Source organism: Neltuma alba, unplaced genomic scaffold, assembly GCF_004799145.2.
Source record: "Neltuma alba isolate B1F8T4 unplaced genomic scaffold, ASM479914v2 tig00006867_pilon, whole genome shotgun sequence".
Classification (NCBI taxonomy): Eukaryota; Viridiplantae; Streptophyta; class Magnoliopsida; order Fabales; family Fabaceae; genus Neltuma; species Neltuma alba.
The window spans coordinates 1,498-23,366 of record NW_021634604.1 but is presented as its reverse complement, the minus strand read 5'-3'; the positions used below and the strand labels follow the sequence as shown (position 1 = coordinate 23,366).

Below are 21,869 nucleotides of genomic sequence, written 5' to 3'. Positions count from 1 at the left end.
TAACACCCCTCTCAAATTCCGCGCACTGTGATGTTCAAACTAAATCTAAAAAATTTAAATTTGAGGTTTAGTTTGTAACTTGCAGATGATAATTTTTCCGGGACAGTTTAAAGATAATTTTTATTTTAAATTTTGTATCTAACTGAAGTTAAAAACTACCAAGAAAATATTAACTATAAACACGATTTAGTTCACCCAAATTCGATCCCTAGGGTTCATTAGACAATGACCTTTCACAATTGTTCTCTTTTGCTTAATGCGCCCTCTATCATGCATCATCCCCAGCAGAGAACAATTTCACATCATTTGGGTTACAAAATCCACTGAAAACCATAGCGCTCTGTAAGCTCAGATTTTGGCCCCAAAAAACGAATATCGAACCTGTAAAATTCCCTAATCTCCCTATCCAAAATAAGGACAAAACTACAGAGGGATGGATTAGGAAATATAAACCAAAAAAAAAAAGGGGAGTCCACTGAATCACTTGGTATTGTCATCACCAACCTCGGCGTTTCTGTCCGTTGAAGGGAAAATAAATGAACTACGGCACTAGTAGATTTCGAATATTGATTTACTAGACTAGAATCCTGACAGATCAACAGGTTAGCTTTACCCTGCCTTGTTATAATCTGCACGCAAAGATCTGTTCAATCTGGCTCATTTACCACCGGCAAAAGACAAGCACCAAATGAATAAAATCCAAAATAATTCAGATTCCTCAAACCTCACCCAACCCAGAAAGAGAAAACAAATCCATGTTCTGGATCATCTCTAAGACGAGATAAAACCAGTATAATTGGTAGAATCTGCCATCTCCTGTACAGACCTAAAGTACAATCGACTGATATCCCAGAAACGTCTGCCACCAGTACATGATTTGCAACCTTACAAAGTCATCCAGACATTTTCCCGTGAATGCATGATGTAACTAAAGGATTTACATCAAAGCAACAAGACTGACAAATAATAATTAAATATCAAAGGAATGAAAGGAGTTACACAACCGAATGATCTGACTGATGACAGAGATAACAGATACTGGGCGACTATATAGGTCTAGGTAAATAAGCTTGACAAACACAAGACGTACATAAAAAAAAAGGCACCACACCAGGCGGTTCCAAAAAGCATGCCACAATTGCTGAAACACTGACGTTTAAAGAAAACACCTGTCAAGGTCGGCATTTTATGTCAACGTTGTTGAGAAGCAGTACCATGTGACAATAGGAATCTGAAGACTTAAAGCATTAACACTACAACTGAACACAAGGATACCATATTTAGAAAACAGACAATTCAAACAATAATTTATACCATTCAAAGGAAAATAATTATCCAACAAAACCATACACAATTCATATGGAGCAAAATTGAAAACTAGGTGGTATTCTAAGTCTCGGGAACAGTTGAAAGTCTTCGAATCTAAATCACTATTATAACTTAATCAAAGACAAAAAAGGTTGATCCCATCTTAACACTAACAAGTGAAAAACTCCGATGATAACTAAACAAAACATGAAGAGCGATTTAGTCTCCCTTCTTCCTAAAAGAGCAGCCCTCTGTTAGCCTCGCCCGCCCACCTGTGGGCTGGCACAAGACAGTTTGGCAGTTGCCACATACTACAACAGTCTGAGAGTGGCTGAAAACAGTGGTTCTGCATCCAAATTAAAAATCCATAGTCAAATCAAATATCAATGCAATTTATATATCACAGTCAGAAACAAACAAAAGATTACAACTTACATGTTGAAGCAACCCTGACACTTCACATCCTGCAAAACAAATCCAGCAAGGCCATCAGAGATCAAGCCAAAAAATTAACTGATCAGGACACCAAAAAAAACCTAGAAAAAAATACTGACAGATAAAATGCATCGGAGGAAATTTCCATTTTGTATAATGCAAAACCATGAGCAACCAGCAACGAAGACGAAATTAGAGTTTAAAAAGGAGAGTTCAATACCATGAAGAAGGAGTTTGGAGACTGGACAAGACGCTTGAGCTTGTGTTTTCTCTTCTCCAGCTCAGCCGGGGGGTTTAACAGATCAATATCATTTGAAAGAACCTACACACCAAATCAGCGGACAATGATCGAATTAATTAGGAAACTGAATAAGCAAATTCATCATTACAAAATTTGTCAAGTCCCATTATTCCATCCAGTCTGCAAAATATACTGCACATAATTTAAAGAGAAAAAAAGTAAAATGACATCGCATGATATGAACCAAAAACTTCCAACAGATAACCCGCAAAACCACCCAAGAAAAAAACCCAGATAAAAGATTGTTTGTTTGGCACTGTTTTTCACATAATTATGAACGCAGAAAAGAGAATCAATACAAAACCGAACAGAAGAAGAATATGAACGCAGAAAATTGAGGAAAAAGAACCATAGATCTGTTATGATGTTAGATAGCACTCACCATCTTGTGGAAAGTCGAAGAACAGGAAAGCTCAAACAAAAACCCTAGCTTTTGAAGAGGAGAAGACTGGCTGAGCGGCGGGAGAAAAAGACCAATCGAAGAAAGCGGTTTTTGCTTATAAGAGGATGATATGGACCTCGGCCCAAAGGCGGTTTAATATTTGCAACAGGTCGGTGGGAGAATCCACTTGCGACCATTTATTTTTCATTCTTATTTTGCGGGCCTTTCAAGTGGGCCTGCAAAATTGTCCTTTTTCTGTCATTTAATTCTCTGAAACAAACTCTGCCGCTTTTATTTTTAAGCTTGTGCCCCAAAAAAAAAAAATCGGAGCTTTTAGTCAAAATTCTTTGATGACAAAAAAAAAAGAAGGAAATCTCAAAATAATTTCATTTTATATACTGCTTAAATAGATGTTTTGTTGAATAATAATCAATTGCAATGATAATGAAGTGTCACGGATAAAAATTAAAAAAGATGAGCAAATTTCACGTTATGCGGATAATAATGGTCGTTATTATTTGAAAAAGTTGTAATCAGATTATTGGATGATATTGTAGAAATATCAACCGAATACAAGGATTGCAGATGAAAAATTAAAGAATTACAAATGCGTGATAATTTATCTTGGGGGAAATTAAAGTATCTCTTCTGAGATATATTTCCACGCAAAATAAAAAGAATCTTGTACAATGTTATTCTGTTATCAGCTAAAAACCAACCAACTCAGAATAAAATTACGACAGACTCAAAAAACTGCTAGGAACTCAACGATAAAGAAACAAATAACTTACGAAATAAGAATTATGTTAAAATAATTAAATGCAATTCATATATGGTTTTTTTTTCTTTTGCCACTAAATCGCTAATAGGCATATGATTGCTAAACACTACAAAATCGGATATTCCAGTATTTCCTCTATATCACCCAAATACCCAGTAAAAATCTATTGAATGATTTCAAACCCCCCACATTAGTGTAATTAATCACCATGCCAGAACCAATCAATTTTGTTCTCGCCGCCGTCGACTTCACCGTTGCCATTGCTGTATTTGCTGCTAGACCGTCGTCGATATATAGTTTTCTCGTGCCGGCAGCCAACTTGGTCAAACAAATGCACAAACGAAGCAGTAAAAATTTCACTCTAATTTCAAACCCTTTTTGACGGTTTCGTAAAGCACATAGGTAATGCTTGCCGATGGAATGACTTTGAGAAGGTTAGGAAATATCCCTTTGTAGAATCCTCTAAACCCTTCGTGCTCAAAAGTTCTCTTGAACACTTCTGTCATTCCATTATAAGCTGTCCTAGTATTGGAGCGTTGAGCTTGCATTCTGAAAGCAACACACATATGTGGCTTATCGATATAGGGGTCAAAACAAATCAAACGTATAAGCTACCAAAGAAACAGACCAGCCACCTTATAAGCCAAAGTTTACCTTGTTCTAACGACCTGCAATGGATACACACATGTTGCTCCAAGGGCTCCCGACACTGTCCCACAACCCAGTTGTACAAGAGGACCAGGTTCTGCAGCAGAAATGAGAGTTTCAACACATATACTAGCTAAAGGAATATCTTAGCAGAGCCAAAGGAGTTTAATACACACACACACACACCTCCATCACGAAGAATATACTTCTTGGACATATCTTTGAGAGCCTCATACGCAGCTATATCTATGCCAGCATAAGGAATAATCCCAAGAAAAGAAGGAACCAGGCCTCTATAGAATGCACGAGGTCCTTCGTGAACCCATATATCTCTAGAGAGGGTTTCAAGACGAGGAATTCTTGCGCCTTGACGATAAGCATAGGTTTGTACTCGTGTTTTGATAAGATCCATTGGATATATAGCAGTTTGAGCTATCCCACCAGCCATCCCACCAGCCAGCACGTGCCCTACAGTCCCAATATCAGAGTTTGGTCCATCTCCTTTATAATTCACAATCCAAGTCTTTAGGGTCTCATAAGTGTAAAATCTTATAGCACTCTCAGGAGCCACCTTGAGGACATTCAAGCCATTGCCTCGGAAAAACCCAAGGAAACCCTCTCGTTTCCATATATTTTTAAGTGCAGGCATTATATGAGCTCGTGTGGTTTGTATTTGCAATATGATCTTTAAACGATCAAGTGGTGCGGTTGCTGTGCGTGATGCTGCCCCTGCCAATCCTCCAGCAAGCAAATATTTACCTGCATGGATGTTTCCACTGATTCCTGCAGGACTAACAGTTTGTTCCCCAATATCAACAAGGCACGCACGCTCTAAATAACGGTAAATATTCTCAATAGTGACCTCTTTCGGGTAAAGCAGAAGAAAATCCCTCCATTTTTCAAATGTTATAACCCCATTATTATCCTTGTCAACATGCTCCATAAAAAGGGCAACTTCCTCTTCATCAATCTGAATCCCTACAACAGAGAGACAGGGACTAAAAATAGGCACTTTGCACAAACTAGCAATACTTCACAACCACTTGTAAGGTGGGAAGGCATAAATTTAACATTTTTAGCAGATGACAGAGGGCTGTGGACTGGTATATATACCTGCCTTTACCAGTGCCTTGCAGAGCTCTTGTGGCATAATGCATCCATCATGTTCAACATCAATGGCTTGAAATATGCGGTAAAGCTCAATCTCCTTGTTATCTACATACTTCTTGAAGTCTTTATAATCAACTAGTCCGTCTTTGTTGGCATCACAAGCTTTTAAGAAATCCCTGGCATGCTTATATTCTGGCGGTATGGGAAGCGCAGAGAGACCGGCTTCAATCTGGGCATAATCTATGATACCAGAATTTTCCTTATCAAAGAAACTGAATAGACTACGGATCCTTTGTTCCCTCTCTTCCTTCGTCTCTTGGGATGCTCGCAGAACATCGTCGATTGTCACTCGTCGTGGTTTCTTTACAGGGTTGTTGCATTTTGATCTGGATTCTTTATCGTTCTTCATCGAAACTCTAAGCTAGTATATATGACACATTCGTTTCCTGCAACTTAAAGGATCATTTCTCTATGACACGCTGATCATATCGTATTCCCCAGATTCAAGTTCGACGCTGAAAATGACAATGAACACAAATGTGGTTAACAAGTAACCGAAAGGAAACTCTTCTCATTCCACGCTTAAATAGTCAGGTTCCCGTTCAAAGGCAATGGAAATGCAATGATAAAGCATAATTGAAGAAACACAATTGGCTTTTCTTCAAGCATTTTAGAACCTTATAGCCACCGTTAAATAGCATGATGAATCAAGAGCGTCGGGTTCCAGAATTTGAAAGAATTTAGCCTCAAGGAGGTCATACGATTCAGACAAAAGGCCTAAAGAAACAAGGGCAGCGTGAACTGCGGACCGCGGAAAGAAGGCGCAAAGCAGCAAAAAGGCGGGAAATAGAAGATATACCTTTAGCGTAGGAAGGAAACAAGGTTTCACAGAGATGGTTGCGCCACCGTGCGTTCGCATAAAAATGAGCGAATGTGATTAGAGTTCAGAAAATAGACGGCGGCGATGAGGGGGGAGCGGCGGGGAACGCCGGCAAAATCCAATGGCTTGGAAAATCTGTTCCTCGTCAGAGAATTGTTGGGAAATGGTTAAACGAAATATCAATATAGTAAAAAATGAGAGAATTTGATGGTAGTGATTTGATTTGAAGAGTGAGAGAAAGGTGCAAAATGTAAGGTTGCTTTTTTACGGATATTTTCTTCTTTTAATTACGTGCAGGTACGTATATTCATCAACGTCCTCGTAGTAGCGGGCAGAGATGAGATCATTCCCATAAAATATCCACCGCCAAAGAAAAAATCGAAGAAGAAGAAGAAGAAGCTTCTGAATACAGGACTGAGCTCCCTGACCATGGCATAGTTCAATAAGCTTACGGAAGCACCTCTTTCATTAAGTTGAGAGCTTGAATAAACAGTTTAATATCAATAGATAATTCCTTAACAATCATAACCCACACTAATTAGGTGGGCAGTAACAGAAGCCTCTCTCTGATCAAGAAGGCATGAATTAGAATATAAAATATAGCAGAGGAAGATATATCCACATTTTAGTACAACGATTGATTATTGAAAGGGAATACCATAAAGTGAGGAGGATGAAGAAGGGAATCAAGGGGTTGGTGGGTAAGTGAAGGAATTCGGAGGGACGACAATGAAAGCATTAGTGCAGGCCCTCATACAGTTGAAATTGTCCTGGCTACACCTAGCAGAGCAGGGCATAAAATTCTTTCTGTTAAGGAAGCAATTAGTGAAGCAGGACACAACAGAGGTGCCGCAGGCCCGAAGGCACATGGCCACGTCTTGGCCGTGGCTGGTTGTCGCTAACTGCGCCACCGTCAATATCGCCACAACCACCGCCATCCTCGTCACTTGCTTCGCTTTCCCACTCATTTTTCTCTGCTCTTGTTTCCAATTTACATTCATACAACCACATCCAAAGAGGCTTTCTTTATATACTGCATAATTAACCACAAAGCTGCGTGCTTTTGTCGGCTACGATTCAAACTCTCTGTCTCATCTGCTTTGCATGTTTCAGCCTTGGCTGCTCCTGCACGTACCCCACGTCTACGCATGCACGCAAAAATTATGTGATTTAATGATCACAGAAGTACTACAGGGAAATTTTGAGAACACTCAATTCATTAAACTAAATTAAATGCCATCAAAATATACAAATTGATCGTATTTGGATGTTGAACACGAAATCATATCTGTATAGTATACGTGTATTTATATATAGAGAGGCGGTTGTTTAATTTATATAGGTCAAGAGGAATTTGATGCCCCCCACAACAGCGTACAGGGGGTTCTAATAACCTCGAAGAGACCATAATGGGTCGTGGCCGTGTGGCTTGCGGGGCATGTATACACACAGTGGTAACTGCGAGACCATAACTGAACTGGAGAGGATAATAAAGAGAGAATGGGAGTGAGGAAGGTGAATATTTATTTACACTCACTCTGCTCACGCTTTTAAATTCCCTTTACAGTTGTTAAGAGATTTAGGGTGTGTTTGGTATGAGTGATTTGGGTGGGAAAGAGGGAAGGAGAGGGATTTTAATCATTTTTTCTTGTTTAGTAACACACAAATTTTAAGAGGGGAAGGGAAAATTTTTGAGGGAAAATTTTTAAAAATTTCCCTTCCCCTCTTCTCCTCAATCTCCCCTCGAAAATTAAGAAGATTTGGAGGGAAATGGTAATATTTTACTATGTTGTGACCATTATATCCATATTTTGTCATGTTGTGACTATTATACCCATATCTTAAACAAAATAAGAACAAAATTATCCATATTAAAATATTTTTTCCTCCCCTCTCTTTTTTTTTTCTAAATCTCTTCTCTCTTTCCCTTCATTAAAATTATTCCCCTCCCCTTCCTCTCATTATACTAGTAAGGAGCAAGTTCTGTTCACCTCTGTCTTTTGTGAGGCTAACCAACATGAGCTCGTGACTTTAGTTAGTGTGTTGATGATGGGACGAGCTCAGTGCTCAGCTATTTGCATTAATTGAAGCATGGCGCGGTGGGTTTTCTGTTTGGCCAATTGTGTCGTTGTTCAATTAATTGACATCAAAATGGAAGGATCCAGTTTCGCTGTTTATCGTAACGGTGAGCATTGCAAGTTTATTGAATCTAGACCTTCTAATTTCACTTGGATCCTACAGATTTAATTCCTTTTTTCTAATTTTATTTGTTTAAAATGATTATTTTAATATATATATAATCCAAAATAAAGATAGTATCTTAATTATTATGTTTTCCAAAAATTATTTAAAAATAATTAATTAAAAATTTTAAATATAGACAGTTCAAATCAGATATAGATGATTCAGATCTGACGATCTTAAAGTGATCATCAAAGTGATGAGTACTAAAACTGATTTTGTGATTAACCCCTTTTTTGCCAATCAAAACTTGTCCTAAACGTGGCTTTGGTATATGAGTATACGCTTAAATTTATCAGCCGCTGATACGCTAAAAATACCTGTCGGCAGTTCTGATGATTTCCTTTGCGGGACGCTGAGACACTTGTTTCCCGTCAAAAAGTAAATATAATCTGATTGTGCTCATGGGATACATTGTTGTGGAGCAAAACAAGTCACAACTTGCAAAATTAAGTCTGTTTAATTCCAAGACAATTTAAACAACATGACTAGGCATGCGTGCTTAGTTCTAACAGCAGGCATTTCCTGAACCAAGCCGTACGTACCGTTTCAAGTCCACTTTCATATGTATTATTGCAAACATTATGCCCATTTTGACTGCTCATAACGTATTTTGAGTCTTTTTTATAATATAAGAATAATCCCTAGATTAAGTTTTTTTAGGAGAACTTGACATACTAAGTATAAAAAATTTAACCTAATTTTTTTTATTTAATATATTTAGACTTCGTCAAAGACAGAATTATTATTTTGGATGTATTAGAATGCCTTTATTTGTTCGTCTTCTAAATAAATAACAACCCAACTCCTTGTCATCAATTTGGAATGAGTCGGTCAAGGCAACGTCGAACACTTGGTCAAGAACAGCATTAATGTACTCCGGGGTTTTAAAATATACACTCCCCTGGTCCCTGTTTTTTGCCCTATTTATGAAGTAAAGAAAGAAGATATTTTTTAACTATATTTTTATGACAGTAGGAGAAATTTTTTATATAAATACACAATTTTATTTTTTATTTATTGTTGTGTTAATTTTATTTGCATGAAATATAATGTATATTAAATAGAAATAAAGTTAAAAAATTGTTAAATTTTAAATAAGAGTTAATAAAATTTAAGGTTTTTTTTGTTTGTATGAAATATATTGAAAGTAACTTGTAAATAAGATTAGAGGAGTAGACATATAACTCGGCAGCGTTCTGGGGAGTCCGTAGCGATCATTATACATTTAAATCGCACAGCAAATTTCTCAGTTAATGAAAAAAAGACCGCATCAACGTTATTATAATTATAATTTTTTTTTGGGAAAAAAAGAGCAGAAAGAAAAATGGGAATGGTGATAATAATGAGCCGCTTAAACCGCATCTTGCAGTTTGAGGTGGTTTTACCTTTACTTGCCACAATCCTGGTGTCCAACCACCAGACCTGACCGCCTAAATTCTGGTTTCTGCCTTCTTCCAATATCATCGCATCAACAATTAATTAATTGGGAGAATCCCAATTAAATCCAGTCAAAATACTTAAATTCAGATTTAGGCCTATACTTTTAGTAAATTTCTAATTAGGCCATGAGACCTAATTAGAGATTTTTGAATGTTGTTAAATCACCAAAATGTCCTTCTTTAATTAAAAAGAAAACTTGATTAATATACCTCTCCCGAGTAATTCCTCATCTCTTATGATTTTTTTTAGACCAAAAAACATATAAGTAATTTTACAGTGTTTGAAATTTGTATATATAACTTATACTATTAAAAATATTTTAATAAAACATGTTAAATTACAAATATAAGTAAAATTATAAATATTTTTTATTTTCAGTTCCTGTAATTTACGTTAGTTTTATTTATTTAAACAATGTTGGATCCAACTGAAAATGTAAATGATTACGATTTAATATTAAATTTTTATTATGATTAAAATATTTTAAAATTTTAAAATAAATATTTACAACCTGAAAAGAAAAAAATATTAAAAATATTAATTTAAAGATTACATATATTATAATTTGAAATGTTTTATGAAAATATTTTGAAGATTTTAGTTATATTACAAAATTTCAAACATTAAAAAATTATTTATATTTTTTTTGTCTAGATATTAATAATAAGAGATGATGAACCACTTTAGAGGGATAAAATAATCAATTTTCATTTTTAACTAAAGAGGGACATTATAGTTACTAAATAATATTCAGCAATTCCTAATTAGGTCTTATATCCTAATTAAGAATTTGTTAAAAGTGTAGGTTTCAATTTAATTTTAAGTATTTCAGTAGGATTTAATTAGGATTTTCCCTAATTAATTTCCATTAATGGAGCGAGGCCTAGGGGCGTGGCTTTTGCTACGTACCGTATTGTCACAGGTGAGGAATCTAATGAATTCCCAAACTTTTCTCTCCACCTATTTTTTTGACCTTTAAGTCAAATTTTAGCAGTTGAGATCTATTTTCTATTTATAAATTATTTTCAATATATTTCACGTAAAATAAAAAAATATTAAAATTTAATAATTTTTTAATTTTATTCCTATTTAATATACATCATATCATATGTAAATAAAGTCAAAATAATAATAAATGAAAAGTAAAATTATACATTCATACAAAAAATTACTCTCATTGTCTTATAAATACAACAAAAAAAACTTCTCTCTCTGCCTTATAAATAAGATCAGAGGAGTATTTTATAAGAATATTATTAAAATATTAAATAATAAAAAGTAAATCAATAAATTTATACTGTTAAAATTTGAGATAAGTGTTTTAACATGGTAAATTTTTTTATACTTAATATTATAATAATAATTTTACTCGGTTTTAAATCTCAACAATTAAAAATTAACCTAATAATAAAGAGATTAAGCGAGGGAAGAGGGGAGAAAGAAGTTGGTAGACACGTTCTTCTTTCCGAAATGCAGCCACCTGATCTCCCAAACAGACTGATCGCGAAAAGTCACGACCAAACTCATCATCCTGTGCAACGTTTTCCTTCTGGTCCCACAGTAGAGAGAGACTCATATATATTTGAGAAAATTATAATAAAATCCTAACAAAATTAAAAAAATTACAAAACAAGTTTTGAAAGTTATTATTTTTTATTCTACGAACTTGTCACAAGTCGTGTTATTATTAAGTACTTTTAATATTTTTTTTTAGTAATACTTGATTGTAATTCTTTCTGTATGTTTTACAGTGATAACAATAAAATTATTACTGTATCTTCAGAATATTGGGAGGCAGAGCACGCATTTCTATACTTTCACATAGATTTTTAATTTGCGGCCTTTTCTGCTTAAAAAAAGACAGTTAATTCTTTCGGCAAACCAGTATGGTATGAAGCACAGCTGTCTCTGCTAAATTTTTTTTTTTTAATACTAGTCTCCGCTAAATGTTAATCAAAGGTTTAAATTATAAAAGTGAAAGAGCCAATAATAGTAAGTATAATTAGACGGGGCTTACTGTCAATTTGAACAGTTTTGGTGGAACGGCTATTGAGTCTTCACGTGTTAGAAATGTGTGTGTGTGGTAGTGCTACCAAGAGAATGACATCTACCGCAGCGTTTATCAAACCACGTGGACACTCAGCTGCCCGTCCCTTCTACCTACCCCTCCCTCATTCCACTCTCGTATTTAAACCCTGCTCACTCCTTCCCCATCTCGCCTCACTTGCTACTCCACAAACCCAGGACCTTCCCACTTCCTCCCTCTTCTTCTTCATCTTCCATAAATTTCCAAGATGGTCACTGTCGAAGAGATCCGCAACGCCCAGCGTTCCCGTGGCCCCGCCACCATCCTCGCCTTCGGCACCGCCACCCCCTCTAACTGTGTCCTCCAAGCTGACTACCCCGACTACTACTTCCGCATCACTCAGAGCGAGCACATGACCGATCTCAAAGAGAAGTTCAAGCGCATGTGTACGTATATTGCATATACACGCATTTGTCTCCTTTTCTTTCACCTGATTCTTTATTTCATGGAACGTCTTGTTGAACTGTAACTTGTGTGATTTCAGGTGAAAAATCTATGATAAAGAAACGGTACATGCACGTGACGGAGGAGCTGTTGAAGGAGAACCCCAACATGTGCGCTTACATGGCTCCGTCTTTGGACGCTCGTCAGGACATGGTGGTGGTTGAGGTCCCTAAGCTCGGCAAAGAAGCGGCCGTCAAGGCCATCAAGGAGTGGGGTCAACCCAAGTCCAAGATTACCCACCTCGTTTTCTGTACCACTTCTGGGGTGGACATGCCCGGCGCCGATTATCAGCTCACCAAGCTCCTCGGCCTCAGACCCTCTGTCAAGCGACTCATGATGTACCAGCAAGGCTGCTTCGCCGGAGGCACCGTGCTCCGGCTCGCCAAGGACCTCGCCGAGAACAACAAGGGCGCCCGTGTTCTCGTTGTCTGCTCTGAGATCACCGCCGTCACCTTCCGTGGGCCCTCCGACACTCACCTCGACTCCCTTGTGGGCCAGGCCCTCTTCGGGGACGGCGCTGCAGCCATGATCATCGGTGCCGATCCCGACACATCCATCGAGCGCCCGATCTTCGAGCTGGTGTCTGCGGCACAGACCATCTTGCCCGATTCCGACGGAGCCATCGATGGGCACCTGCGGGAAGTGGGTCTCACGTTCCACTTGCTGAAGGACGTTCCCGGAATTATCTCGAAGAACATTGAAAAGAGCTTGGTGGAGGCGTTTAATCCCATTGGCATCAACGACTGGAATTCCATCTTCTGGATCGCCCACCCTGGTGGCCCGGCGATTCTGGATCAGGTGGAGGCCAAGCTGGGGCTGAAAGAAGAGAAGCTCGCAGCGACCAGGCACATTCTGAGCGAGTACGGGAACATGTCAAGCGCGTGTGTTGTATTCATATTGGACGAGGTGAGGAAAAGGTCGATGAATGGAGGCAAGGCCACCACCGGAGAAGGGTTGGAGTGGGGGGTCTTGTTCGGGTTCGGGCCGGGTCTGACGGTGGAGACAGTGGTGTTGCACAGTGTTCCCGTGTAATGGAATTACGAGGGGACGCTGATCATGAGAACTCAGAAATTTATGTTTGTCCGAAGGGGAGGCAGAAGCTGAAATAAGGACATGGAAAGGTCGACTATTACAGTGCATTTACTATTTCAAATGTTTGTCAGTACAGTATCATCGGATTCACGCGAGATCAGTTACTTGGTAGGTACGATCCTGTGATAATGCTGTGAACCCAATTTGCAAGCCGAGTGTAATCTTTCGCTTGATTTTGATGAAAGGCGCACTTTTATCTTTTTCAGTCTTCTAATTTTAATGTTATTAACTTATATGATATTTTTCTCTGGACCGAACTTAACACATTAATGTTTAATAATTTTTTCAACATCTAAAATTTCAATTTTTGTTAATTAAATTATTAGTTTTATGACACGTTAAACTTGAGTTTGGGTGAAGTCGAACTTATAAATGTTTTAAAGTGAAGTAACTTATAAGCTTTTAGTTTTAATGTTTTGACTTTTGAATTAAAAATGTGGTCTTATCCCATTGCTCCTCTCAATTATTACCTCTCCTTGTTTTGGTAATCCCCTCCCCATTCAGAACACTTATTAATGCTGTATTTAATTTATTTATGCCACTTGTCCCCGCTTAATTACCAGGGGCATACTCGTCTTTTGTGTATTAGGACTAGACTCGAGCTAGCCTGATCACAGGTTCAAGCATAAAAAATTGAGATTAGAGTGACATCTTCTAAAATTATACTCAATAGTTATACGGTATTTCTGAAAAAACATAAAGCTGATCAATCATTTATGATTTTAAATAAAATTAATAGATTGATTTTTTTTTCTAGGAAAAATCTCATGAGAATATTGAAACAAGTTTATTGCATGCGAAAATCCCAAAAAAAAAAATGCTACTCGAATTTTAAAATTACAAATTAGTCATGTTTTATAAACTTTAATAAGAATTGATTATACTTAAAATATAATTAAAAGTATGTTTTTATAGTAATTTCTGATTTAAAATTTTGAAACTTAAGTGATATTTTTTTTTAATTGTGTTTATCTATCGTCTCCTGTGAAATCAATTACCGATTAAAATTCGTTTAAAAAAGTTTAAAATATAAAGTCCTGTCTAGGTGAGGGAGAGGGAGGGTGAGGCATGGACGCATGCGTAGCTCACTTGCCAGCAAATTTGAATTGCTGATCTGAACTCTGAAGTCTCTCGTCTTTTGAAAATCCGGTGTCCTCGTGAATTTATAGTTGTACCAAACACTGGTTTGCGTAACACACTTTTTCTTTGTTTTTACATTCAGTTCCCACTATTTATAACTAATAATTTGTTCAGTTCTGCCCTCCACTAACGCTGTGTTAACTCATAGCTATCTTTGTTTAACGCTCTTCATCTGATAAAAATACCAGTGAAAATAAAGAATACTAATTCTGTTCTTTGATATAAGCGTTATATAATAATTTGTAAATATAAAAAAAATTAGTTAAATTTATTATTTATAAAAAAATGTATCGAGATTACTCTTGATTAAAGCTCTCTTAATATGTGCAATCAATAAGGATCATTTGCAAAGTTAATTATGAATTTTGTTGATAAAATGAATTCGCTTCTTAGGATTATGATAATTTTGGTTATATTTAGGACAGTAAGAGAGTAATTATATTTTAAAATTTGAAATATGATGTACAGTTAGAAATAAGACACATATCGCCCTAAAAAAAAAAAGAAATAAGATGAACAGATGAGATACTAACCACTGAGGAATACAAATATATTCTTTTTTTTTTTTGCTAAAGCATAGGTATCTTCCTATTAAAGGTAATCCAATTCGAATCTTAATTCGCTACGTTATGAGATATTAGTTCCTTCTACTAGACCCAACCTTGTAGGTGGAATACAAATAATTACATTAGAATTGAATTTTATTTTCAGTTTGGAATGGGCACACGGAAAAGTCGGATTTACCAAAAAACTGGGCCGTGGGAAAGCCGATAATGATGATAGCGTGTTTAGGTTGCTCCAAAAACACATTGTCTGTTTCCTTGGAAATACGGGCCACAACAACGGTGACCAATCGGTCCAACGGGGCCAGGGTTTATTCCACTGAACACCCTTTAGGCCCAATGATCATTTTTTTAGGTAATGAGGCCCAATATACACTTAGCAGAAGACTGTGCAAGTACGGAACTGAATTTGCATTCAATGGGAAAAAAGGCAGCCCGTGCCCAAAGAATTCACATCCAATATCATTTTTTTTACAAGAGATACCTTTTATTAGAAACAATTATATTTAAGATGCTGTCGGACATTAAATATAAACATATATCCAATCCTATTGGATTAGCAAGTCCCATACAGCTATAACCATTTTTATCTTCGCCTCAAACCATTCACCATGTTAGGAGGTAATGAGCAGCCCGTTAGCGTTTTGCTCCTTTTTGTTCCAGTCTTTCGAATTCATTTTCGCTTTCGTCTTCTCACGTGGTTTTTCTGTTTTTCTTTCCCCTGACTCTTCTCTCTATCCAAATACAGGGATAGGTAGGAGATTGATAACCAAAGCGGGGAAAAGTATAAGCAAGTTGAAGTCTGAGAGCAGAGATAAGCTAGATAACGTGTTAGAAGTTAGATGGAACATCAAGAAATGCACTGAAAATTTGGTAGGATTAATTAATCTTAAAGTGACGCTGATATGGCTCCCACCCGTTTGAAAGAGATATTTATACTCGCAAGTCCTGTGTTCACGTGAGCAGCGACAAATCATTGGCTTTCAAATACCACCAAATCCCTTCATTTCGGTTTAAATATTAACTTTGCACTCAAACAACGATCCTCCTCCTCAATCCGCCCAATGACTCTCTAAATATTCATCTGTAGGCCTTTCTGGGAAGTGCAGAAGCAGACACATGTTTGTGCAGTGAGAAGAAGAAGCTGCCAAAAGGCGAAGAGAAAAAGGAAGGCAATAGATGTCAGAGACGACAGAACAGCATGGTGGTCTACAACCCACAGTGACGTTGTGATCTTCGTTTCTCGTGGGGTTATTGACATATTGTCCGTTTTATTTACTGTCTCAAACCAAAGAACAACGTGCATGATGACTTTGTTTCGCCGTTAGGTGAGCAGTGTGGGTTCAGAATGGAAACAAAGCCCAGTGATTCTCAGTATCGACCAGAGAGAATAGCATAAATTCATTCATGAACGCCTCCGCAAGGACACTGGCGCCACTTCTGGAGACACCAACCTTTAACTCAAAATAGAATGAGGGGGCATCGAATTAATTACTGAGCCTCAATAACTCTTGGAGCTTCACATTATTTGTGATTAAACAGACATGCTTCTTACTGCATTATTAATATTAATGCCCTTCTATATAGTAATCGTTTCTTACAAGGCCTGAGAAATAAGGATCTTCAGATCAGAATCAATCATATCATGGCGTTTTCTGTCTCCGTTGCTGTTCGTGGAAACCCACAAGCTTCTTTCTTCTACTTTTTCACGCTCTCTTCACTTTTGGCAGTAGAAAGAGACAAAACAAAAGACTTCCGTTGCATTGATGAAAGAGCTAGGCACGAGGGGGATGGAAATAGGCATAGCATCGTAGACTTTCCAGTTTTTTCCACACGGTCGCTTCTTTGGTGTCTCCAGCTTTGTCACCATCATCATCATTATTGTTGTTGTTATTTTTACTGTAGTTTTATCATGTGGTATTCGGTCGGAAGTTATGAACAGTTTTTTAACAGCTGAGGTTATTTTTTATGGAGGAAAAAAAAAAGCACAGAACAAGAGAAAAGATGTTACAGTGATGAAACAGCTCTAACTGTTACCGTTTGGGGGAGTTTCCAGAGTTTGATGCAATCATCGGGGTAATCATGGTCACCGCACCACAGAGGATAATAATTGTGCGACAAATAAATTATTAAAAAAATGTCAAAGAATCCGAAGTGTAGGTGTGAGAAATAGGAAAAAATAAAAAAGAGAACGCTGTATTATACCAAAAAAAAAAACAGAGAGAGAGAGAGAGAGAGAGAGACGTAGAAGTTGCCGTTACATTATTCCCTTGCTTTGTTGTAATATATTTATTCAGTTGTCTGGTTAAATTAGCAGAAGTTACTTATTAAAATGGCCAGTAGGAGCAACGTCAACATAGCTGGCTGGTGGGGCACAACAACCCCACAAGCAACATGCCATTCAGCTATGAGTCTCTCTTTCTCTTCACACTCTGCTCCATTTCTCACCCCTTCGATACTCTTTCCTTTGTTTAATTTCATCTTCTTCTGTAAGTAAGTTCTTTGTTTCATCCCTCGGATTTTACACTTGTATTGAGCGGGTCTTCTTTCTCACCACCCACCCCCTTCTCTTCTTCTTCTCTCACTCTCTTTCTTCTCTGTGAATCTGTTACAGCCAAGATGCCCTGTACACGACACAGAAAATAAACCAATTCATCCTGCGTATCAGACAACAAATATGCCACTTTACAGCCTACAAATATATTCAAACTAAATGTGAATAAATCAATTTCTCTCTCTCTCTCTCTGTCGCTTAGTCCTCTTTCTCTCTCTCTCTCTCTCTGTCCACTTCATATCTCCGTCTTCTATTCTTTCTTCTTCTGCTTCAATCATCTCGGCTTCGATTTGATTTTAGCTCGGCTGGAAGCATCAAGGAGAATCAATCAAAAGGGTCCCTTCTGTATTTGTGGGTTTACATGTATATGCTGATCATTTGCTGAATTGGATGGTTTGGTAGAGGAAGTAGTAATAAACTCGAAAGTGTTTGTCGGCGCAGGGTCACTTTCTGTCGGCATTGTTTGTATCCAACGATGATACCCTCAGAGAGTATTCTAATTAATTCAGTTAAAGGACAACGGAGATAGAGAGGTGCTTCTTCTCCTCGTTCTGGGTTTTTGTTACTTACAGTCTTAACGACATTGAGAAGGCCTATTGAATTGGACCTCGCTATTCAGGGCGTTCTCTTGTATCATCAACTGGAACGTCAAAACTCAGTCTTCATCTAAAGGGCTTTGTGGTCGCTTTTGATGCCCCCAGTTTCTCTTTCTGTATTTATTTCCTGAGTTCAATTACTGAATATCTTGTTTTGATTGTTAGGTTTATGTCAAGTATAGATAACTGGCTCATTTGGGGGGAATGTGGGTGAATCTCGATTTTGGCAATAAATGACGATGGAGTTTCATTCGGATTGTCATTGGTAAATGAAGCTCAGGCTGTCTGAGATCCCACGCTATCATTTACCTGGAGATACAGCTCTGCAGATTTGACAGAAATTCCACCTCTGTTATATCTGTAATTCCACTTCGCCTCACCTTCTAATTTCAACTATACGCAGATATAATGCCATTTTGCAAGATCCAATTATTAGAAACAAACATGCATTTGGTTGAGATCCGTGCGCCTTGTTCCAAGTGTGTTATTTTTCAATCTTATAGCTTGAAACCGGTCTTCATTCTTATAATGGCTTGCAGCCGATTCATTACATTCCAACTTTTTCCAGCATAATTGATTTTCTTCTTTCAAGTTTGATTGTGGATTACTCGCTGCATGTGTCCTGCACTTCATTAATATCTTTTGCATTGGTCCAACATTCAATGCGGGTCCGCTCTTTTTGATTTTCTGCTATTCTCTGGATTTCAGGTTCTATGTATAATACTTGCTATTAATACTGTAAAGCACAGAGTGAAGTGATTGCCATACCCGATGTCAGGGTCTCTTGCAGCGATAGTAGGAGGAGCTGCAGGGGCCGTGGCATTGGTAGGGATAGTTATAGCACTCATATGCTTCTGCCTATCTCGCAGGAGGAGTGTCTCAAGGACTTCAGAGACCGGGTCCTCTGATCCTTCCCAAGGTAACTTCTGTCTGAAACATGCATGCCAGTTTTCTTAAGGGATACTAGTGGTATGAACAACAAACCCATTCTTGTATTCTTCCATTTAACACAGTGGGAAGACATGGTGGGATTGAGTTGACTTTGCGGGATACTAGGCGGTTTGAGATGGAAGAACTATCTCAGGCTACAAAGAATTTCAGTGACAAAAATTTGATCGGAGAAGGGAAGTTTGGGGAGGTCTACAAAGGCTTACTTCATGATGGTATGCTTGTGGCCATCAAAAAGCGGCAGGGATTTCCAAGCCAGGAATTTGTTGATGAGGTAGTTATCAGTTCTCTGTCTCCAAAACTTGGTTTTATAAGACACTGTGATATAATATAATTCAAGGGAAGCGATTTGTCTTGCTAATAACTAGAACTCTTCATGATGATATTCTCTGGGGAATAGGGATGATTGGTTGCGAGTTTCTTGATTGAGTTGTTCCCCGCTTACCTTATAGTTGGTTTGGAATGCTAAAATTTTCTTTACCCATCAACTCATTCTAATCGTATCTTTCTTCTTTCTCATGGATACAATGTAAGCAATCAGTATTTCTATCTCACCACAAAGTCCAGCCAACTGCAGTGGGATTTATCATTTATTGTTCTTGACCAGCCACTCTCACCTCAGTTTTGACTTGGAACGGATTCGCTATTTGGATCTAGTTTCAGGGTTCAAATTTATGGCATCTCGTATTTGTTCATTTTTTTCGGCTTTGATCTAATAGGACTGAGTTTGACTTCAGGCTCGTTACCTCTCATCCATTCATCATCGGAATCTTGTAACTCTATTGGGCTACTGCCAGGAACAAAATCTGCAGTTTCTTATATACGAATATGTGCCTAATGGGAGCGTCTCTAGTCACTTGTATGGTAAATTTCTATGCAGTCACTGTACTCCTTGTTAATCACACTTCATATATATATTTATATATTTGCCTCCACAAGTTATGGATTTTATCTGCACTCAATAGCACGAAAATTGGTTTTCTCTTAGCCTGCGTTTCATGCGACGTGCATGCCAAGCTATAACTTTGTTCGTGTTGCATGTCATAAAAGATTCTTCTTCCCTCCTTTTAGCTTAACGCACCATTCGTTCTTAGAGTTATGCATATCCATTCTATTTCTCTCTGCAGGTGCTGGTCAACAATCGAAAGAGAAGCTAGAATTCAAGCTTAGACTTTCAATAGCTCTAGGTGCAGCTACAGGTGATCCTCTGCAAAATCAGTGAGCATTTGTGGCTTTCCTGGTATCAGTTTTCTTCTTTTTAGATAAAATATCCCAGTATCTGAATGGACCCCACAAGTTCTTTCGTAAGCCACCTTAAAACTTTCAGTTTCTTGGTAATCCCTTATTTATGCATAAAGGGTCTGAGGCACTGGTCCGCGATTTACAAAAAGCTCATTCATCTTTTCCTAAGCAGGTTTGGCTTATATTCATTCCTTGAGCCCCCGTTTGGTGCACAAGAATTTCAAGACAGCCAATGTTCTTGTCGATGAAAATTTCATTGCTAAGGTTGCAGACGCTGGACTTCGTAATTTCCTGGGAAGAGCTGATATTGCAGGTCCATCTTCTCAAGTTGCAGCAGATGAGATATTCCTTGCACCCGAGTAATAACTCTGAGAATGATGCACATTACTGATATGCGTCCATTGTAGTTGTACCTGTAACTGTACACTTCTCTTGACTTGCGTGCCATATTCTTATGCAGGGTTAGAGAGTTCAGACGATTTTCTGAAAGGAGTGATGTATACAGTTTTGGGGTATTTTTGTTGGAGCTATTAAGTGGGAAGGAAGCAACAGAATCTCCAACCTCAGATTCTAATCAGAATCTAGTTGAATGGGTATGTGGTCATGTCTAATCCAGCCATTTCTCAGGACTTGTTGAAGTTCACCAGAAAAACTGGCAACTATTTGGTGTTCGACATGTATTTATTACTTTTTTCCTCTAATGAAGGTGCAAGTCAATGAAGACCATCGCATTATGTCTAACATCATTGATCAGAGATTGGGGAGCAGTTTCACAGCGGAAGGCATGGAAGAGTTTATCTTGCTGGTAGCTCGATGTTTGAGCCCTTCAAGTGAGAGAAGACCTTCCATGAGTTATGTCGTAATGGAACTTGAACGGATTCTTGAGAAGGAAATGAACTTGACAACTATGATGGGCGAAGGCACCCCAACTGTGACCCTTGGAAGCCAGTTATTCAAAGCGACAAGGTAAAGAGAAAGAAGCATTGTCGGCGTCCAAATTGTCAGTATACATTTGTGATTATATCTTGCTTTCTTATTCTTCTCCCGATGGATACCAGAGAATCTGTAAAGCCGCTTGATAAGTGTACAAAGAGCAGCTGTCATTTCCTCCTCTTTCCATGAGCCAGTGAACAATTTATTTTATTCATTTTTTTACCATAAAGATGTATGAGAAATCTTGTAAACCATTATTTGTTGTTAATATGAGAGTGATGATTGGGTTGGTGTGGCTATGTGTGTTTATGAGTTTCTGATATTCCTATCCTACATTAATTTCCATTCCATCAATGCTTGCTCTACTTCCGGGAGCACTTACGAAAGATCTTAAATTTGATCCAGTCCGAGTTAAAGGAATAACGGCGTAGGTTGTGGACAATGATCAATGCAATTGGCTGCGAGATTAAATGTGTTAACAACAGGAGATCTCACCATGATGAAATCTATATATTAACATGATCCTTAGAGGACTCGACAAAGTAACAGGGGAGAGACAAAACATCACGTTATGGGCATCATCACAAGACTTTGATTTGGGTTCATTTTCTTTGGGAATGGACGAGGACTCTGACAACACTATGCAATTGGTTAGATGGTGGCCAGGAAGTGTGTACTTGGAGTAGTGGCGTTGATGCATTGGCACACGGTCACAGCAAGTGGAATACCTGTTATGATGTCC

The 21,869-nt window shown here is 37.8% G+C and overlaps 4 protein-coding genes across 10 annotated transcripts; 2 read left to right on the top strand and 2 right to left on the bottom strand.

The window, feature by feature from the left end:
• Positions 1 to 1,254: 1,254 nt before the first annotated feature.
• Positions 1,255 to 2,532, bottom strand: LOC114751345 (40S ribosomal protein S27-2). Its single transcript, XM_028940030.1, has 4 exons — positions 2,427 to 2,532; positions 1,964 to 2,065; positions 1,744 to 1,772; positions 1,255 to 1,654 (listed from the first exon to the last, which is right to left on the bottom strand). The coding sequence occupies exons 1-4, from the start codon at positions 2,427 to 2,429 to the stop codon at positions 1,528 to 1,530; spliced, it is 261 nt and encodes an 86-aa protein (XP_028795863.1). The 5' UTR covers positions 2,430 to 2,532; the 3' UTR covers positions 1,255 to 1,527.
• Positions 2,533 to 3,563: 1,031 nt separating this feature from the next.
• Positions 3,564 to 5,374, bottom strand: LOC114751341 (calcium-binding mitochondrial carrier protein SCaMC-1-like). Its single transcript, XM_028940025.1, has 4 exons — positions 4,969 to 5,374; positions 4,042 to 4,833; positions 3,862 to 3,952; positions 3,564 to 3,756 (listed from the first exon to the last, which is right to left on the bottom strand). Exons 1-4 carry the CDS (start codon positions 5,372 to 5,374, stop codon positions 3,564 to 3,566), a joined length of 1,482 nt encoding a protein of 493 aa, XP_028795858.1.
• Positions 5,375 to 5,976: 602 nt separating this feature from the next.
• Positions 5,977 to 13,365, top strand: LOC114751343 (chalcone synthase). 2 transcript variants are annotated; one of them, XM_028940027.1, is made up of 3 exons: positions 5,977 to 5,982; positions 11,824 to 12,001; positions 12,100 to 13,365. In XM_028940027.1, the coding sequence occupies exons 2-3, from the start codon at positions 11,824 to 11,826 to the stop codon at positions 13,089 to 13,091; spliced, it is 1,170 nt and encodes a 389-aa protein (XP_028795860.1). In that variant the 5' UTR covers positions 5,977 to 5,982; the 3' UTR covers positions 13,092 to 13,365. The 2 variants fall into 2 exon arrangements, with proteins under 2 accessions (XP_028795860.1, XP_028795861.1); XM_028940028.1 differs by lacking the exon at positions 5,977 to 5,982 and adding an exon at positions 9,815 to 9,818.
• Positions 13,366 to 17,373: 4,008 nt separating this feature from the next.
• On the top strand, positions 17,374 to 21,426 carry LOC114751339 (probable serine/threonine-protein kinase PBL9). Of its 6 annotated transcripts, none has more exons than XM_028940023.1 (9): positions 17,374 to 17,759; positions 17,850 to 18,364; positions 18,713 to 18,923; positions 19,018 to 19,226; positions 19,690 to 19,816; positions 20,080 to 20,151; positions 20,367 to 20,553; positions 20,655 to 20,787; positions 20,901 to 21,426. In XM_028940023.1, the coding sequence occupies exons 3-9, from the start codon at positions 18,776 to 18,778 to the stop codon at positions 21,162 to 21,164; spliced, it is 1,140 nt and encodes a 379-aa protein (XP_028795856.1). In that variant the 5' UTR covers positions 17,374 to 17,759; positions 17,850 to 18,364; positions 18,713 to 18,775; the 3' UTR covers positions 21,165 to 21,426. The 6 variants fall into 6 exon arrangements, with proteins under 6 accessions (XP_028795856.1, XP_028795855.1, XP_028795853.1 ...); XM_028940022.1 differs by having other exon boundaries at positions 17,374 to 17,771; XM_028940020.1 differs by having other exon boundaries at positions 17,374 to 17,941; positions 18,170 to 18,364.
• Positions 21,427 to 21,869: the final 443 nt, after the last annotated feature.

Coding starts and splice junctions, on each gene's coding strand:
- LOC114751345 (XM_028940030.1), bottom strand. Junction 1,773..1,963: donor CTCCAAACTCCTTCTTCATG/GTATTGAACTCT, acceptor TTTGTTTTGCAG/GATGTGAAGTGTCAGGGTTG. Junction 1,655..1,743: donor TGTCAGGGTTGCTTCAACAT/GTAAGTTGTAAT, acceptor ATTTGGATGCAG/AACCACTGTTTTCAGCCACT.
- LOC114751341 (XM_028940025.1), bottom strand. CDS start 5,374: ATGAAGAACGATAAAGAATCCAGATCAAAATGCAACAACCCTGTAAAG. Junction 4,834..4,968: donor CAAGGCACTGGTAAAGGCAG/GTATATATACCA, acceptor TCTCTGTTGTAG/GGATTCAGATTGATGAAGAG. Junction 3,757..3,861: donor TTGCAGGTCGTTAGAACAAG/GTAAACTTTGGC, acceptor TGTTGCTTTCAG/AATGCAAGCTCAACGCTCCA.
- LOC114751343 (XM_028940027.1), top strand. CDS start 11,824: ATGGTCACTGTCGAAGAGATCCGCAACGCCCAGCGTTCCCGTGGCCCC. Junction 12,002..12,099: donor AGAGAAGTTCAAGCGCATGT/GTACGTATATTG, acceptor GTGTGATTTCAG/GTGAAAAATCTATGATAAAG.
- LOC114751339 (XM_028940023.1), top strand. CDS start 18,776: ATGTCAGGGTCTCTTGCAGCGATAGTAGGAGGAGCTGCAGGGGCCGTG. Junction 20,554..20,654: donor GAGATATTCCTTGCACCCGA/GTAATAACTCTG, acceptor ATTCTTATGCAG/GGTTAGAGAGTTCAGACGAT. Junction 20,788..20,900: donor ATCAGAATCTAGTTGAATGG/GTATGTGGTCAT, acceptor CCTCTAATGAAG/GTGCAAGTCAATGAAGACCA.